The sequence below is a fragment of the Hemitrygon akajei genome, chromosome 11, assembly GCF_048418815.1.
Source record: "Hemitrygon akajei chromosome 11, sHemAka1.3, whole genome shotgun sequence".
In the NCBI taxonomy this organism is placed as follows: domain Eukaryota; kingdom Metazoa; phylum Chordata; class Chondrichthyes; order Myliobatiformes; family Dasyatidae; genus Hemitrygon; species Hemitrygon akajei.
The window spans coordinates 56,489,562-56,508,301 of NC_133134.1; the positions used below are offsets into that span (position 1 = coordinate 56,489,562).

Sequence of the window (18,740 nt, forward strand, 5' to 3'; positions counted from 1 at the left end):
AGAAGCTAGAGAGTGGTTGTAGATGGTTGCATCTGACTGGAGACCTGTGACTAGTGGTGTACTACAGGGATCGGTGCTGGGTCTATTGATATAGATGACAATGTGGTAAACTGTATTTGCAGATGAGACCAGGGTTGGTAGTGTAGTGGATAGTGAGGAAGACTATCAGAGCTTGCAATGGAATCTGGACCAACTAAGAAAATGGCAGATGGAATTTAATGCAGACAAGTGTGAGGTGTTGCACTTCAGGAGGGCCAACCAGGGCAGGGCTTACACGGTGAGTGGTAGGGCACTGAGAAGTGTGGTAGAACAGATCCATAATTCATTGAAATTGGTGTCACAGGTAGATAGGGTTTAAAGAAAACTTTTGGTGCATTGATTTATGAAGGCCGATGTATTGAATACAAGATTTGGGATGTTATGTTGTATAAGAGGCCTTGTTTGGAGTATTGTGTCCAGATTATGTCACCTACCTACAAGAAAGATGTAAATAAGATTGAGATAGTGCAGAGAAAATTTACTATGATGTTTGCCCCATCTCCCCACAGCCTTAACAGTGACAGAACATAAGAAATAGGAGCAGGAGTAGGCCATCCGGCCCATCGAGCCTGCCCCGCCATTCAATAAGATCATGACTGATCTGTTCCTCATGTCCTTACCTACCACCCTGTGAGCCTCCACATCCAACACATCATTCTCCGCAAGTTCTGCTGTCTCCAAAGGGATCCCGCCACCAAGCACAACTTTACCTCCCAACACTATTTTTGCAGGGATCACTCCATTTGTCCCTCTCAGTACTTATCCCTGCAAGTGGCTAAAGTCCCATATCTGCCCATTCATCACCACCTTCATCTCTGCTGTAGTGTCCTGTGACTGGTAATCCTGAATCTGGTGAATCTGAAGCGAAACCTGCAAAACTACTGTTTTTATGGATGATTTGTGGTAAGTTAGTTTTCAGTTAATAGACATGGTTATACAGTATAGCACAGACAGGCCAGCTGATGCAAGAAGTCCATTGCAGCATGTGTATACCACTAACTATGTTATACAACACGAATATAGGCTCTTGGGTGCAACTAGTCCATGCTGATGAAGATGCTTCATCCAAGTTTGTCCCATTTGTCCATGTTTGGCTCATAACCTTCTGAACCTTTCCAATCTCTGTATTTGTCCAAAATAGGTTGAGCATGGCAAGAAGAATGTTCTGAGGTGCATCTGTTTCAGTGCAAGGTGTAATTATGATATAGTCATTATTGAGATGGTTGCAGGACTGAGCCAGGATTCAGTTCTTTTAGACTGGATAGGGAGGTATTAAAGGGGAAGGGGTGGCATTACTTGTCAAGGTATATGTCAAAGCAGTGCTCAGACTGGTGGGCTCATCTACTGAGGTGATATGGGTGGACTGAGGAATAGGAAAGTGACGGCCATGTTAATGGAATTATAGACCACCCAATAGCAGGATTTAGAGGAACAAATTTGTAGAGATATAGCAGACAGTAGCAAGTAAAATAAGGTGATTTTAACTTTCCACATACTCACTGGGACTCTCGTACTGTAAAGGGATTAGAGGGGATAAAGTTTGTCAAATGTGTTCAGGAAAGTTTCCTTAATAAATAGAGGTCCTAACTGCATGAAGTCTGATACTGGATCTCCTATTAGGGAACAAGACAGGGCAGGTGACAAGTTTGTGCAGGCGAACACTTTGATTCTGGTGGTCATAATTCCATTAGTTTAAAGATAATTATGGAGAAGGACAGGACTGGTCGTCAGTTGAGATTTAAAATTGCAGAAAGGCCAATTTTGATGACATCAGAAAGAACTTGGCAGGTTTTCAGGCAAAGGGATGCTTGATAAGTCGGAGGTCTTCAAAAGTGAAATATTGAGAGTAGAGAGTTTGTACAGTATTTTCCTGTACAGATTTAGGGAATCTAGGGGTTTTTCAAGGAATATTAAGAAAAAGACAAGATGAAGTCATCCCAAAGGCTTCTAGCTATATTAAGAAAAAAAGTTAGCAAGGGTCAAAATTGGTCCACCTGAAATGGTGCCAAATGAAATGAGGCAAACTTAAATGGATTTTTTTTTTGTATCTTTATTTACTCAGGAAATGGACACCAAATCTATAGAACTTTTTTCAAAACAGCAGTGAGGCCATAGACCATTTACAGACTACAGAAGAGCAGTTGGAACTTGTGGAGGCTAGTTCAGAAGTTGCATAGCCCTGGCAAAGTATTTAAGATGGCCTTGGCAACAAGTGCTGGAGGGTAGCTAATGTTCTGTTCAAGAAAGGCTTTAAGAATACGTAGGGAAATTATAGGCCGGCGAGTCTGATGTCAGTAGTGGGTAAATTAATGGAAGGTATTTTAAGGGATCAGAGTTAGGAGTATATATTTAAGAAAAGACCTGATTAAGGATAGTCAACATAGCTTTGTACATGACCGTTCATGTCTAACCAATCTTAGATTTTTTTCAAGGAGGTTATCAGGAAAGTCAGTACATGGACTTTCTCAAGGCCTTTGATAAAGTTCTGCATGGGAAGCTGGTCAAAAAGGTTCAGTCACTTGGCATACAAGATGAGGTAGTAAATTGGATTTGATGTTGGCTTTGTGGGAGAAGCCAGAGAGTGGTAGTAGATGGTTGCCTCTGACTGGAGGCTTGTGCGGAGTCAGTTGTTGTTTGTCATCTATATCAATAATCTGGGTGATAATGTGGTAACCTGGATCAGTAAAATTGTGGATGACCCCAAGATTGGGGGCGTAGTGGACAGTGTGGATGCCTATCAAAACCTGCAGAGTTATATGGACCAGCTGGAAAACTGGGCTGAAAAATGACATGGAATTTAGAGCAGACAAATGTGTGATGTTGCACTTTGGGAGGACAAACCAGGGTAGGACTTACACAGTGAACAGTAGGGCACTGAGGTGTGCAGTAGAACAGGGATCTGAGAATACAGATAGATAAATCCTTGAAAATGGTGTCACAGGTAGAGTTGTAATGAGAGCTTTTAGCAAATTGGCCTTCATAAATCAAAGTATTGAGGACAGGAGTTGGGATGTTATTTTGGTAGGTCAAATATGATGGCAGGATATAGAATTAATGGTAAGATCAGAAGAATCTTGGGGTCCTTGTCAAAGCTGCTGCGCAGGTTGACTCTGGTTGAGAAAGCATTTGGTGCAATGAGTTTAGGAGCCGAGAGATAACGTTGCAGCTATATAGGACCCTCATCAGACCCCACAGTACTCCAAGTACTGTGCTCAGTTCTAGTCGCCTCACTGTGGAAACCGTAGAAAGGTTGCATAGGAAATTTACAAGGATGATGTCTGGATTGGGGAGCATGCCTTATGCGAATAGGTTGAGTGAACTCGGCCTTTTTTCCTTGGAGCGACAGAGGATGAGGGGCGACCTGATAGAGGTGTATAAGATGATGAGAGGCATTGATCGTGTGGATAGCCAGAGGCTTTTTCCCAGGGCTGGAATGGCTAGCGCAAGAGGGCACAGTTTTAAGATGCTGGAAGTAGGTACAGAGGAGATGTCAGGGGTAAGTTTTTTATGCAGAGAGTGGTGAGTGTGTGGAATGGGCTGCCAGCGACAATGGTAGAGGCAGATATTATAGGGTCTTTTATGAGACTCCTGGACAGGTACATGAGCTCAGAAAACTAGAGGGCTATGGGTAACCCTAGGTAATTTCTAAGGTAAGGGCATGTTCAGCACAGCTTTGTGGGTCAAAGGGCCTGTATTGTGCTGTAGGTTTTATACGTTCTATGTTGTTGGTGTTTGAAAGGGTACAGAGAAAATTTACAAGGATGTTCTGGAAATTGAGGACCAGAGTTAAAGGAAAAGGCTGAATGGGTTAGGACGTTATACCCTGGAGAGTAGGAGAATGAGGGGAGATTTGATAGAGGTATACAAAATTATGAGCGGTATATCTAGAGTATTGCAAATAATCTTTTTCCACTAAGGTTGGGTGAAACTGGAACAAGAGGTCATGGGCTAAGGGTGAAAGGTAAAATATTTAAGAGGAACATACACAAAGTGCTGGAGGAACTCAGTAGGTCTGGCAGCTTCTATGAAAATTATTAGTCATTGACCCAATAGTCAACTTTTTGGGTCGAGTGTCTTCTTCAGGACTAGAAAGGAAGGGGCAAGATGCCAGAATAAAAAAGGTGGGGAGAAGGAAAGGAGGTCGAGCTAAAAGGTGATAGGTGAAGCCAGGTGGATGGGAAAGGTATCGGGCTGGAGTAAAAGGAACTTTTAAAGGGAAGCTGAAGGGAACAACTTCACTTAGGGGATGGTGGGAGCGTGGAATGAGCTGCCAAAGGAAGTGGCGGGTATGGGTTCGATTTCAACATTTAGGAGAATGAAGGGCTGTGGTCTAGGTGTGGGCCAATGGGACTAACCAGAATAACGGGCATGGACCAGATGGGCCAAATGGCCTGTTTCTGCGCTGTAGTTCCCTATGATTCCATGTCTTCTAAAAGTTGTTTTTGAATCTCCCTCAACCCTCTGGCAGATCATTCTACACAGATATCTTCTGTGTAAAAAAAAATGCCCCCCCCCCCAATTTCCTACGAAATCTTTTTCCCATACACTTTAAAGCGATGCTTTCTAGTTGTTCATTCCGAACCCTGAGAAAAAAGATTGAGAGCGTCACCCTTTCTGTTCCCCTCGTTATTTTATACTCGTCAATAAAGTCATGTCATAAACACGAGAAAGTCTGAAGATGCTGGGAGTCCAAAGCAACACCCACAAAATGCTGGAGGAACTCAGCGTGTTAGGCAACATCTGTGATAGTCGACGTATCAGGTTGAGACCCTTCAGGACTCGTGTCTCAGTCTCCTGCGCTCCAAAGAATAAATTACCCGGCTCTCCAATCTCTTCTAAGTCTTTCTCCCCCATATTTCCCCTGGCTTCGAGTTCTGCCTGGTTTAATTTTTCTCGAACTCTTTTAGTAATGACCTCTATAGATTGTAAGCAATCTAAATTAAATTTGCCCTGAATTCGCTGTTGAATTCGTTATGTATTGGTAATTAGTTATGCGTGGGGTGGAGAGAAGTCTCAATCTCCCTGAGAAGTAACTGGGAGCTGAAGTCATTGCATCCAGATACTCTGGCACCGGGAAACGAGGATATATGCTGTAGTAAACGTTTTCTCCACATGATGGCGGAATGGTGCAGGTTTATGTCTTCAGATACCGTATATCCATGTTAAAAATTATCAATGCCCCTGACACCTCTACAAGTCGCCGCGAATCTGTAAATGTAAATGTTATATGTGGTTATCCACCTAGACTGGAAATGGGCAGAAAGTTAGCAACTGATGAGTTGTTAGATACTGTCCCGTTCCCTGTGCTCCCTCCCCCTGTTCGCTCAGTACGTATCCCCTGCTGCCCTCGGATTTTCCCCACTCTCGAAAGCGCTGTCCCTCCCGACCTTTTGCACCGTCCCTGCTGGTTGACCCTCAGCCCAATCCACACACGCAGTTCTCCGTCACGTTTCCCTGACTGGATCCTAAAAGGATATCCTTTCTGACCGGCAGCCAACCACAAGAGATGAGATATCAGATTCAGCGAGCAACCCTCCGGGCGCCCTGCCTCTCACTCCGATAAATGCAGCTCCCGGGTCAGATGCCGCTATCTTCCCTGCGGACTCCTCGCATTCCTCCTGGATGAATTATGTGGGCCAGAACCAACTGCCTCTTGCTTCTCGCCAATGCAGGTAATCGGAATGTACAGTCCGAAATAAAAGAGCGGAAGGAATGGGAGAGATTGATTATAGCGGAAACTCCGTCGCGCGTTTTTTAAATTATGGGCCAAAGCAGGATTTAGTAAAAAATTAACGTACTTTTCTGAAGAGCCAGTGGTCACTTACAATCTGATGCATTTTGTGTCTGGAAATTACTTCTCTGTGGCGCATAAAGTGAAAGAATAACGTGTACGGACGGTGTATGTCCTCGCCTTTACTGTGTAAAAGGACCGAGTGTCGCAGTATTATAGGACAGTATGTCTCATCACAGACTCCGGACAGTGCGTACCAGCGATGGCTGTGTGTACAACAGTGCTGGTCTATCTAGCTGTTACCCGTTCCCTCTCCGCCTGCAGATATTTAATTTGTGGGTTGACAAATGCTACTCACATAACATACAACGAGAGACCCGGCCTGCAGAAACACTAGGTTCTCCCCTGTCATCTGGAGCGCTTCCAGTTGGAGGCACCTTGCCTGAGAGAGGCACTCAAAACTTCCCACGTTTCAGGGTGTGCATTCTGTGGCACTGAGGTGCGGGCTGAGCCTTTACTGATAGAAATTAAATGAACGTCACGGCATCTGGTTGCTATACCCAGGTACGTAATTAAATGAAAAACACAAGAGATTCTGAGATGCTGGAAATCCAGAGCAACACACAAAAAATGCTGGAGAAACTCAGCAAGTCAGGCAGCATCTATGGAAATGAATAAACAGTCAACGTTTCGGTCCGAAGTCTTTCTTAAGGTCTAGTTTATTCAATGACGACATTTATTAAATAGCGACTGTTTATTCATTTCCATAGATGCTGCCTGACCTGCTGAGTTCCTCCAGCGCTTTGTTACATGTAATTAAATGGTTGTTTACATTTGTATTACATTTTAATATAAATATCACCTTTCTTCCCTTCATCCAAATCACGCAATTTCCCAAACTTTGCGCTGTTCAGCGTGAGAGAGAGAGAGAGAGAGAGAGAGAGAGAGAGAGAGAGAAAATGAATGAATGAATGAGAATATCCTATCTTTGGTAGGTGACCTCATGAGGGGGCTCCAAAGCCTCTGTTGATTCTTTCCATTGATATCTCCAAAGCAGACAGTGATGTAACCCGTTAGAATGCTCCCCACTGAACATCCATAGAAACTGGCTCGAGTCTTGGTGACATTGCAAATCTCCTCACACTCCCACTGGCACGCCTTTCTCATGATATGTTGGGCCCAGGGTAGATCCTCTCAGGTGCTCCCCCTTTCACCGCTGACCCCTCGAAATGGATTGTTGTCCTCCTTCTCTGAAGACCACCATCAGTTCCTTGGTCTTGCTGACATTGGATGCAAGGCTGTTTTGTTGTGACACCCCTCGACTAGCCGATCCATTTTGCTTCCGTATGCCTCCACATCGCCATCTGAAATAACAGTGATGTTATCAGAGAATTTATAGATGGCACGGTAGCTGTGTCTAGCCACATAGTCATGAGTGTAGAGCAGTGGGTTAAGCATGTTTCCTTGTGGTATCCTAGGACAGTACTGGCTGAATATAACAGAACTGTGTTGGATCTCTGGCTGTCTGTAGAACAGGTTCAGTACTTTCAACAACCATTAGGTTCTTGAACTACCCTCACAATCCTAATCCAACAGGAGCAATGGGACGCTACAGACAGCCACTTCCACTGCCACGGACTTAGCTCTATTGCGTCCATTTTTGCACTGATACCGTTTTTCCGTGCTACCTTTCTCTCTCTCATTGTCTTGTATAATTTATGTATAAGTTACATACTGTGTGTTCTGCACGTACTGCACCTGCCTGTGATGCTGCTGTAAGCAAATTTTTCATTGTACCCGTACCTCATGGAAATTGCGCACAAGCCAATTCACTCGACTGTGTTTCTCAGCACTGGCTCTGTGCACAACAGGGCCGCATCCCAACACTGAGTGAGCGCAGTTGTTCCTTTAATCACTCTCTGTATCCCTCAGGGCTTCTCCTTGGTCCGACCCACCAGGAATGTGGCGGTGTTCTGTTCTCCAATACCACCCATGGAACTGTGCAATACTTCCTGCCGCTGTCTGACTCTATCAACGGGGCCAGGTGCTCCTGGATTCTCCCGGACAATGCGGAGGCCATCCAGTTGGAGGTTGTCTCCCAACAGACCGTGTCCTGGGCTGATGTCGGTTGCAATTCTGCCTACTTGGAAATCAAATTGGAAGCAACAGAAAATGAAAGAGAATTCTGTGGTCTCTTCTGGAGCGTCCCCAAGGGCGGCAGGAAGCTTGTGATCCGAGGGCAAGGGCCAGGTATCATTGTTCTTGAAACACCGGCATCTGGCTTCGAGCATGGACTTACCCTGCGCTACCTGGGTAAGCTTCACACAGGATTCCCAGCATCTGCAGATTTGCTCTTGTTTGTGACTAGTTTTGAGACTAGGCTTGCTGGTTTGAGGCACGCCAGGATTCTGGCCATTATGAGCATGGGGAGAAGTGGATCTTTCCTCAATTCTGTGTGTCCAATTTTGTGTGAACGGGAGAGACTTGGTGGGGGGGGGGGAGGAGGAAGGGCGAGGGAAGAACTTGTATTTTGTGGAAATTTGACTGACAGTGAAATAGAGCAATGTGCACAAAGTGCAGGAAGAAGTCAGCAGATGAGACAGTCGATGTTTCAGGCCCTGACCCTTCACCAGGACTGGAAAGGAAGAAGGGGAAGGAGGACAAGCTGACGGGTGAGAGTTAAAACCAGGTGTGGGGGGGGGGGGTGGGTGGGAGGGAGTAAAGGGCCGGGAGGTCATAGGTCGAAGAGGTAAAGAGCTGAAAAAGAAGGAATCTGATAGGACAGGATGGTGGACCAATGGAGAAAAGGAAGGAGGAGGGGCACCAGAGGGAAGTGATGGGTACTTGAGGAGAAGAGGAGGGGTGAGAGGGGAACCAAATTGGGGAATGGAAAGTGAGAGAGGGGGGAGGGGGAGAAATTACCAGACATTAGAGGAATCGATGTTCATGCTGTCAGGTTAAAAGCTACCCAGATGGAATATGAGGTTTGCTTCTCCAACATGAGGGTGGCCTCATTGTGACTGCAGTGGGAGTCATGGACCAACATGCCAGAATGGGAAAAGGAAAACCCACCTTTTGTGGCAAAGAGAATGAAGTTGCTCGATGAGGCGATCCCCAAACTACATCAGATCTTACCAATGTAGAGGAGGCTGCACTGGTACAGTGGGTGACCCCCCCAACGGGCGAATGGTCACCTCACCTGGTAGGACTGCTTGGGGCCTGAATGGTGCTGAGGGAGGAGGTTTCGAGCAGGTGTCGCACTTGTCCTACCTGAAGGGAGATCGGTGGGGAGGGATGAGTGGACGAGGGAGTTATGGACAGAGCATTCCCTGCAGAAGGTGCAGAGTGGGCTGGAGGGGCAGATGTGTTTAGTGGTAGAATCCCACTGCAGATGGCGATATGGAGAATAATATAGTGGATGTAGAGGCTCGTGGTGAGGACAAAGGTAGCTCCATTCCTGTTATGATGGCGGGAAGGTGGTGTGAGGACAGATGTCCATGAACTGGAGGAGGCTTGGGTGAGGGTAGCATCAATGGCAGAGGAAGGGAAGCCCCGCTCTTTGAAGAAGGAGGACATATCTGGAATGGAAAGCCTCATCCTGGGAACAGATGCAGTGGACATAGAAACATAGAAAACCTACAGCACAATACAGGCCCTTCGGCCCACAAAGTTGTGCTGAACACGTCCCTACCTTAGAAATTACTAGGCTTACCTATAGCCCTCTATTTTACTAAGCTCCATGTACCTATCTAAAAGCCTCTTAAAAGACCTGATTGTATCCGCCTCCACCACCGTTGCCGGCAGCCCATTCCACACACTCACCACTCTCTGGGTAAAAAACTTACCCCTGACATCTCCTCTGTACCTACTCCCCAGCACCTTAAACCTGTGCCCTCTTGTGGCAACCATTTCAGCCCTTGGAAAAAGCTTCTGACTATCCACACCATCAATTCCTCTCATCATCTTGTACACCTCTATCAGGTCACCACTCATCCTCCATCGCTCCAAGGAGAAAAGGCCGATTTCACTCAACCTATTCTCATAAGGCATGCTCCCCAATCCAGGCATCATCCTTGTAAATCTCCTCTGCACCCTTTCTATGGTTTCCACATCCTTCCTGTAGTGAGGCGACCAGAACTGAGCACAGTACTCCAAGTAGGGTCTGACCAGGGTCCTATATAGCTGCAACATTACCTCTCGGCTCCTAAATTCAATTCCACGGTTGATGGAGGCCAATACACTGTACGCCTTCTTAACCACAGAGTCAACCTGTGCAGCTGCTTTGAGTGTCCTATGGACTCGGACCCCAAGATCCCTCTGATCCTCCACACTGCCAAGAGTCTTACCATTAATACTATATTCTGCCATCATATTTGACCTACCAAAATGAACCACTTCACACTTATCTGGGTTGATATGGAGGAACTGAGAAAAGAGAATAGCATTTTTACAAGTGATGGCGGGAAGAGGTATAGTCAAAGTAGTTGTGAGAGTCAGTAGGTTTGTAAAAGATAGTCCCTAGAGACAGATCAAGAAAGGGGAGAGAGGTGTCCAAGATAGACCAAGTAAGTTTGAGGGCAGGTTGGAAGTTCGAGGCAAAGTTGATGAAGTTGACGAACTCAGCATGGCTGCATGAAGCAGCATCGATGAAGCGTGGAAATAGCTGCGGAGCATTCGCAGTGTAGGCTCGGAATATGGACTGTCCCGCATAGCAATGAGAAACGGCAGGTGTAGCTGGAGCCCATGTGGATGTCCACGGCTTCACCTTGTGTTTGCAGAAAGTTCCAAAAGCCGAAAGAGAAATCAAATGGGGCAGTAGGAGTGTGTAGGGACTGGATGGCCATTGTGAAAACGAGGCCATCGGGGCCAGGGAATTTGGAGTGATCATACCGTGTGAAGTGTCATGGGTGTAAGTGGGAAGGGGCTGAACCAAGGGGGACAGACTGAAGTCGAGGTGTGTGGACATGAGTTCAGTGGGGCAGGTGCACGTAGGAGCAATCGATGTATGCATACAGGTTTGTGATCTTGGGTGGGGTGTAGAAATGAGCAGAGTGGAGTAAGGGAACTTTGAGGTTAGTGGCAGTGGATAGGAGATCTCCAGAATCAATGAGGTTGGTAATGGTGCAGAAGACAGTGGCCTGATGCTCTGTAGTGAGGTCCTCTCCTGGGGGTAAGTACGAGGAGGTGTCTGAGAGTTGCCACCAGGCCCCAGCAAGGTAGGGGTCAGTCTGCCACACTACACTAGACTGTGTGCGACTTTAACTTCAGAATTTGTGGTTCTTCTAGTTCCAGCCTCTTTGAACATAGAATCTGCACAGCACAGGAACAGGTCCATGGTGTTTGTCATCTTCATTTTCCTTTGTGCTAATTTGGTTATCACGCAGCAACTGCCAAGCCCTCAGCTCTTGGACTCTCTCCTAACCTTCTTTTGAGATGCTTTTTAAAACCTGCTGTCCACACAAAGCTTCTGATCACCTCTGCTGGTACATTGGCTCTCTCGTTCTCTGATTATAGTCTGAATGTGTGTCTTGGGACATTCGAGTACGTGCACCATGTCCGTGTATGCGCTTGTGCGTGCGTGTGTGTGTATGTGCGTGTGCGTGCGTGTGTGTGTATGTGCGTGTGTGTGTGTGTGTCTGTGTGCGTGCGTGTGTCTGTGTGCGTGCGTGCATGTGTGCGCGCGCGTGTCTGTGTGTGTGTATTGTTACGTACCCCGTAACTGGGTCACTTACCAGCAAAGATAGAGAGGTCCGTTGAAGTCTGATGGTATTATTTTTTAAAGTATTTATTGATAAAGGGGCACAAAATAAGATTAATGCAAACATACAGATAATATACGTCATCAATACTAACTCTTAAAGCGCGGGTATAATAATAATCAATGAGAAATAGCTCTATCGTTGTCTAGGGGATAATGTATTGTCCGATGGAAATATAACAGTCACTGTTAGTTCATTCAAGCTGCAGCGTTTTGGGTTTAAGAGAGACGGTTTTAAACTTGCCCAGGTCTTTTATGATGCCAGTCCTTTGAGTCGGGGGAGTTGATTTCCCCGTTGCTAGCTAAAAGCCGTTTTCCGTGGTTCCAGCCACCAGTCCCAAGCAACGGAACTGAACGCACGTGGCCTCCTTCAAATGGCTTCCTGCTATTACGGGATCGCTAGCGTTTCTTCTGGTGCGTCTGAGGGGCTGTTCCTACAGACCCTCTTTTATCCTGACTCACAGGGTTGTAGATGTCAATCAGGTTGGGGTGATGCAATCTCTTTCTCACCCAGCCCACTTTGCCTGAGGGCGTTCACGTAGCATAGCATCTCAATCCACAAATGTGTCTCCAAGAGACAATGGCCATGTCCCGTAGCTTTACATCGCCGGGGAACGAGGCATTCTGCACGTCTCTCTCTCATTTCCTGGGTCCCCTGACCCAACCCAATAGTGATCTTGCGATTCTCACAAAGGAGGGGGCTGCAGGCATAACACCCCCTTTCTTCAACGTGTTTTTACCAGCGGTTAAAACGAAGTAGTACAGAGTCTTACAGGATTGTGGAAGCTAACACAATACAAAAGCTTTTCTTTTCACTACAGAGTAATACAGTTATACAGTCAATTCAGCATCTAAACAGTTAATGATTACAGCGTCACTTCCTTTAATATCTTAACATCTTGTACCTTACTAAAGTCTTGTAGCATCAGACTTCAGTTTAATAACCACCTTTTTTTTATTTCCTCCCCTCAGCGACAAAACTAAGGAGGTGTGATCTTAGCTTGCGTGCATCTACAAAAGTTTATGTAAATACTAATCTTTCGGTCGTTTTCAAACTTAACAGGCAGGCTTCCAGGAGGTTGTCTTTATTATTTACATGCTTTATCGAAATCCCGTACAACCGGCTTTGCTATTTAAAAATGGCGTCCCCATTAACCGTCGCCTCTTTTCCGGTGAGTTCCCACGTGGGGAACTTGGGTAATTTGGTGAGGTAAACTCCCGCCCGCCTCTTTCATAGGGGTTATTTTATCAACACCGTGTCCCAAACTTAGACCATTTCCACCCAATTCTTTAATTTTACACAGGTGGCTAACCCTCTCATCAGGACCCTTCAGGCTATTGGTTTTTAATTCGAACTCTTTGTTCAAGCAGCATTTCAAATTCTGCCTTTTCACACCACATTCTGGGATAACAATAGCATGGGGGCCCCCCGTCATCTCCCGGCTTAATCTGTAAGCGATCTGCAGGGTTTAAAATTTCTTCATTCGATTTGGGAACTACAGATTTCCCGTTTCCTTCAATAATAATATTTATCTCCCCCTTTTTGAGCGCCGCATTAACTTTCAACACACCTTCGAGCACAAACACCTGGGAACCCACTATTACAAAGGTTAACCCTTTCTTCACTGAACCAAGTCTATCTGACCCACAAGGATGGCCGTCTCGTTCAACTGAATCAAATACCTCAGACTTTTTCTGAGCTCCGTTACTAGGTTCAGTACTATGTGCATCCACATCTTGGACACACTCAAATGGGACATTGGCCTCTTCCAGGCTTTCAATACCTGTACCCTTTTCAAATTCTAAGCTCCCCTGATCCTCCCAGTTACTCTCTGGGCAACTCCCTTCCGGAGTAAACTCAACCCCGCTGGCTGAAACAACCTCATCTGCCAACCCAGCAGACTTCTTCAAGGCAAGGGCACCCTTTTCATCTAGGACTGCCCTCATTTCATTATCGGGAACACCTTTAGAATTTTCAACTTCTTCAAACAGTTCTGCCAAACCAGACCGATCATCCCTGTCCAACTCTGGACCTCTTAACCGCTCTAACGGTTCCTCATCTTTATTTTCTGCCTCTAGAACCTTTCTCCTCGCTAAGGGAAGATCTACCTCCTCTCCCTTACCCTCTTTCACTTTACTACTCTTAGTTTTACCACCCTCTAAACCCTCGTGGTACAGGGTCGGTAAAAACGTCTCGGCCAAATCGATACTGGCCAGATTTAAACTGCTCTCATTCTCAGCTGCCCTTTTCGACCTGCTGCGAGTGACCGCGCATGCGGGATAGCTCTTGGAATCTAGGGGCGGAGCCTCAACACTCGCAGGCTGTTTTGTCAGCGTCATTGCCGACCAAACCTTACCACCAGCTAAATCGTTACCCAGAAGGATGTCCGCGTCAGTTCTCGGGAATTCTGATCGCACCCCCATTTCAACGGGTCCAGAGACTAGCTCACAATCCATAATGACCTTATGTAAGGGCACCATTTCTGTCCCTTTACTTATTCCCTTCACAGCTACCATTCTCGTCTTGCGACCAAACTCTAGTACCTTACGGCTGATCAACGACAGCTCAGCCCCCGTGTCTCTCCAGATCCGTACGGGAACTGGTGTGTCTCCCTCTCTCACAGACACGGTTCCGTGTGACAGACAAGTCTCAGACCCTTCTCGTACTCTGTCTACCCAGGGCTCTCTTGTCGATTTACTGATTACCACGGCACATCCAATAGGGACTGCTGCTTTCCCTTTTCCTGTCTCTTTCCTCGGAGCAAAGCACCGAGATGCAATATGCCCCACCTTTCCACAATTAAAACAGGTCAAGCCTGGAAATCTCTGTCCGTCTGGCCTTTCCCCCTCAAACTTACCACTAGCTCCCGGCGGGACCTCTGCCTCAGCCGGCGGACTTTCTCGATCGTTCCCACGGTCTCTCGGGGAACTTTTATTCGAGGAAAACTTTGTCTTGTGGGTTAGGGCATATTCATCTGCAAACCTAGCAAATTCTGAGATGGAATTATTCGGCTTCTCATTCAAATACATCCGGATATCCTCCGAAACACAACCTTTAAATTCCTCAATCAGAATTAACTCCCTGAGACGCCAATAATCCTCGTCCACTATTTCTGCGGTGCACCAACGGTCCAAGAGCACACCCTTCTCATAGGCAAACTCGGTATACGTCTGATTCCACCCTTTCTTTAAATTTCTAAACTTCTGTCTATACGCCTCAGGTACTAGCTCATAACTCCGGAGAATGGCCACCTTTACTTGGTCATAACTCTCTTCCTCTTGCTCCTCCATGGACAATGCCGTATATGCCCGCTGTGCCTTCCCTTTTAACACACTTTGTAATAACGCCATCCACTGTTCTCTGGGCCACTTCTGATTCACGGCCACCTTTTCAAAAAGCATTAAATAACTATCAACATCCGTCTCCTCAATCAGAGGTACTAACCTCAACTCCAGGCTAACATTAAACCGTTCCTCTCGGTCTGACCCCTGACCTCGTTGCTCTTGCCTTAACTTCTCCATCTCCAAGTCATGTTTCCACTGTTTCTCTGCCTCCCTCTCCTTCTCGGCCCTTTCCTTCTCCTTCTCAGCTCTTTCCTTCTCCTTCTCAGCTCTTTCCTTCTGCTTCTCAGCTCTTTCCTTCTCCTTCTCAGCTCTTTCCTTCTGCTTTCAGCTGCTTCCAGCTGTTTTAACTGAAGTTCATGCTCTCTTTGCTTCTCAGCTCTGTCCTGCTCCCGTTTCACCTCTAACTCTTTTAGCTGGAGCGCATGCTCCCTTTCTTTCTCAGCCCGGTCCTGCTCTAACTCCTTCTCTCTCTCTCTCTTGGCTCTTTCTAACTCCTTCTCTCTCTCTCTCGGCTCTTTCTAACTCCTCTCTCTCTCTCTCTCGGCCCTTTCTTTCTCCTTCTCGGCTCTTTCTAACTCCTTCTCTCTCTCTCTCGGTTCTTTCTTTCTCCTTCTCTCTCTCTCTCTCTCTCGGCTCTTTCTTTCTCCTTCTCAGCTGCTTCCAGCTGTTTTACCCTAATTTCATATTCCAACCTTAATTTCTCCAACTCTAACTGAGCCGTCCCACTAGCTGGTACCTTTTCAGGGATATTTTCCAATACCTCAGCTGTAAACACATTCTTCCCAATATAATACTGAGTTATTGCCCTTTGCACCTCCCGCTTTTTCATTGACAACCTCACCTCTGCGAGGTTTAACCCCTTCGCCAAATTTATCAAGTCTGATTTGGTGGCCGCCTCCAGCACCTCCAGAGTCGGGTTTTCTATAAATTCCCCCACGTCCATCTTTGCTGGTTTCCCGTCTGGCTACCCGTGTAACCAGATCCAAGTTTGGACTTACAAGCCCAATTCACTGGCCCTCCAATTTGGTATCAAATCTCGAGATGAGAACCCCAATTGTTACGTACCCCGTAACTGGGTCACTTACCAGCAAAGATAGAGAGGTCCATTGAAGTCTGATGGTACTATTTTTAAAAGTATTTATTGATAAAGGGGCACAAAATAAGATTAATGCAAACATACAGATAATATACGTTGTCAATACTAAATCTAAAAGCGCGGGTATAATAATAATCAATAAGAAATAGCTCTATCGTTGTCTAGGGGATAATGTATTGTCCGATGGAAATATAACAGTCACTGTTAGTTCGTTCAAGCTGCAGCGTTTTGGGTTTAAGAGAGACGGTTTTAAACTTGCCCAGGTCTTTTATGATGCCAATCCTTTGAGTCGGGGGAGTTGATTTCCCCGTTGCTAGCTAAAAGCCGTTTTCCGTGGTTCCAGCCACCAGTCCCAAGCAACGGAACTGAACGCACGTGGCCTCCTCAAATAGCTTCCCGCTATTACGGGATCGCTAGCATTTCTTCTGGTGCGTCTGAGGGGCTGTTCCTACAGACCCTCTTTTATCCTGACTCGCAGGGTTGTAGATGTCAATCAGGTTGGGGTGATGCAATCTCTTTCTCACCCAGCCCACTTTGCCTGAGGGCGTTCACGTAGCATAGCATCTCAATCCACAAATGTGTCTCCAAGAGAGAATGGCCATGTCCCGTAGCTTTACATTGCCGGGGAACGAGGCATTCTGCACGTCTCTCTCATTTCCTGGGTCCCCTGACCCAACCCAATAGTGATCTTGCGATTCTCACAAAGGAGGGGGCTGCAGGCATAACAGTATGTGTGTGTCTGCATGTGAGTGCGTGTGTGTGTGCATGTGTGTGTGTGTGTGCATGTGTGTATGTGTGCGTGTATGTGTGTGTCTGTCTGTGTGTGTGTGTGTGTCTGTGTGTGTGTCTGTGTGTCTGTCTGTCTGTGTGTGTGTGTCTGTGTGTGTGTGTGTGTGTGTGTGTCTCTGTGTGTCTCTGTGTGTGTGTGTCTCTCTGTATGTGTGTCTGTGTGTGTCTCTGTGTGTGTGTGTGTGTGTGTGTGTGTGTGTGCGTGCGTGCGTGCGTGTGTGTGTGTATGTGTGTGTCTGTGTGTGTGTGTCTCTGTGTGTGTGTGTCTCTGTATGTGTGTCTGTCTGTGTGTGTCTCTGTATGTGTGTCTCTGTGTGTGTGTTTGTGTGTGTGTGTGTCTCTGTGTGTCTGTGTGTGTGTCTCTGTATAACCATATAACCATATAACAATCACAGCACGGAAACAGGCCATTCCGGCCCTCCTAGTCTGTGCCGAACTCTTAATCTCACCTAGTCCCACCTACCCGCACTCAGCCCATAACCCTCCACTCCTTTCCTGTCCACATACCTATCCAATTTTACCTTAAATGACACAACTGAACTGGCCTCTACTACTTCTACAGGAAGCTCATTCCACACAGCTATCACTCTCTGAGTAAAGAAATACCTCCTCGTGTTTCCCTTAAACTTTTGCCCCCTAACTCTCAAATCATGTCCTCTCGTTTGAATCTCCCCTACTCTCAATGGAAACAGCCTATTCACGTCAACTCTATCTATCCCTCTCAACATTTTAAATACCTCGATCAAATCCCCCCTCAACCTTCTATGCTCCAATGAATAGAGACCTAACTTGTTCAACCTTTCTCTGTAACTTAAGTGCTGAAACCCAGGTAACATCCTAGTAAATCGTCTCTGCACTCTCTCTAATTTATTGATATCTTTCCTATAATTCGGTGACCAGAACTGTACACAATATTCCAAATTTGGCCTTACCAATGCCTTGTACAATTTTAACATTACATCCCAACTTCTGTACTCAATGCTCTGATTTATAAAGGCCAGCGTTCCAAAAGCCTTCTTCACCACCCTATCTACATGAGACTCCACCTTCAGGGAACTATGCTCTGTTATTCCTAGATCTCTCTGTTCCACTGCATTCCTCAATGCCCTACCATTTACCCTGTATGTTCTATTTGGATTATTCCTGCCAAAATGTAGAACCTCACACTTCTCAGCATTAAACTCCATCTGCCAACGTTCAGCCCATTCTTCTAACCGGCATAAATCTCCCTGCAAGCTTTGAAAACCCACCTCATTATCCACAACACCTCCTACCTTAGTATCATCAGCATACTTACTAATCCAATTTGCCACCCCATCATCCAGATCATTTATGTATATTACAAACAACATTGGGCCCAAAACAGATCCCTGAGGCACCCCGCTAGTCACCGGCCTCCATCCCGATAAACAATTATCCACCACTACTCTCTGGCATCTCCCATCTAGCCACTGTTGAATCCATTTTATTACTCCAGCATTAATACCTAACGACTGAACCTTCTTAACTAACCTTCCATGTGGAACTTTGTCAAAGGCCTTGCTGAAGTCCATATAGACTACATCCACTGCCTTACCCTCGTCAACATTCCTCGTAACTACTTCAAAAAATTCAATAAGGTTTGTCAAACATGACCTTCCACGCACAAATCCATGCTGGCTACTCCTAATCAGATCCTGTCTATCCAGATAATTATAAATACTATCTCTAAGAATACTTTCCATTAATTTACCCACCACTGATGTCAAACTGACAGGTCTATAATTGCCAGGCTTACTTCTAGAACCCTTTTTAAACAATGGAACCACATGAGCAATACGCCAATCCTCCGGCACAATCCCCGTTTCTAATGACATCTGAAAGATCTCCGTCAGAGCTCCTGCTATCTCTACACAAACTTCCCTCAAGGTCCTGGGGAATATCCGGTCAGGACCCGGAGATTTATCCACTTTTAAATTTCTTAAAAGTGCCAGTACTTCCAC

General features: G+C 46.1%; 1 protein-coding gene across 2 annotated transcripts in view; it reads left to right on the forward strand.

The window, feature by feature from the left end:
• The first annotated feature begins 5,578 nt into the window (after positions 1–5,578).
• LOC140735646 (interphotoreceptor matrix proteoglycan 2) overlaps positions 5,579–18,740 on the forward strand; it is a 70,657-nt gene continuing 57,495 nt past the window's right edge. Inside the window, exons 1-2 of one of the 2 annotated variants that reach the window (XM_073060940.1) lie at positions 5,579–5,711; positions 7,703–8,083. In XM_073060940.1, the coding sequence (XP_072917041.1) occupies positions 5,669–5,711; positions 7,703–8,083 (424 nt within the window). In that variant the 5' untranslated portion in view covers positions 5,579–5,668. The remainder of the gene's footprint in view (positions 5,712–7,702; positions 8,084–18,740) is intronic. The other variant, XM_073060941.1, reaches the window with a different exon arrangement.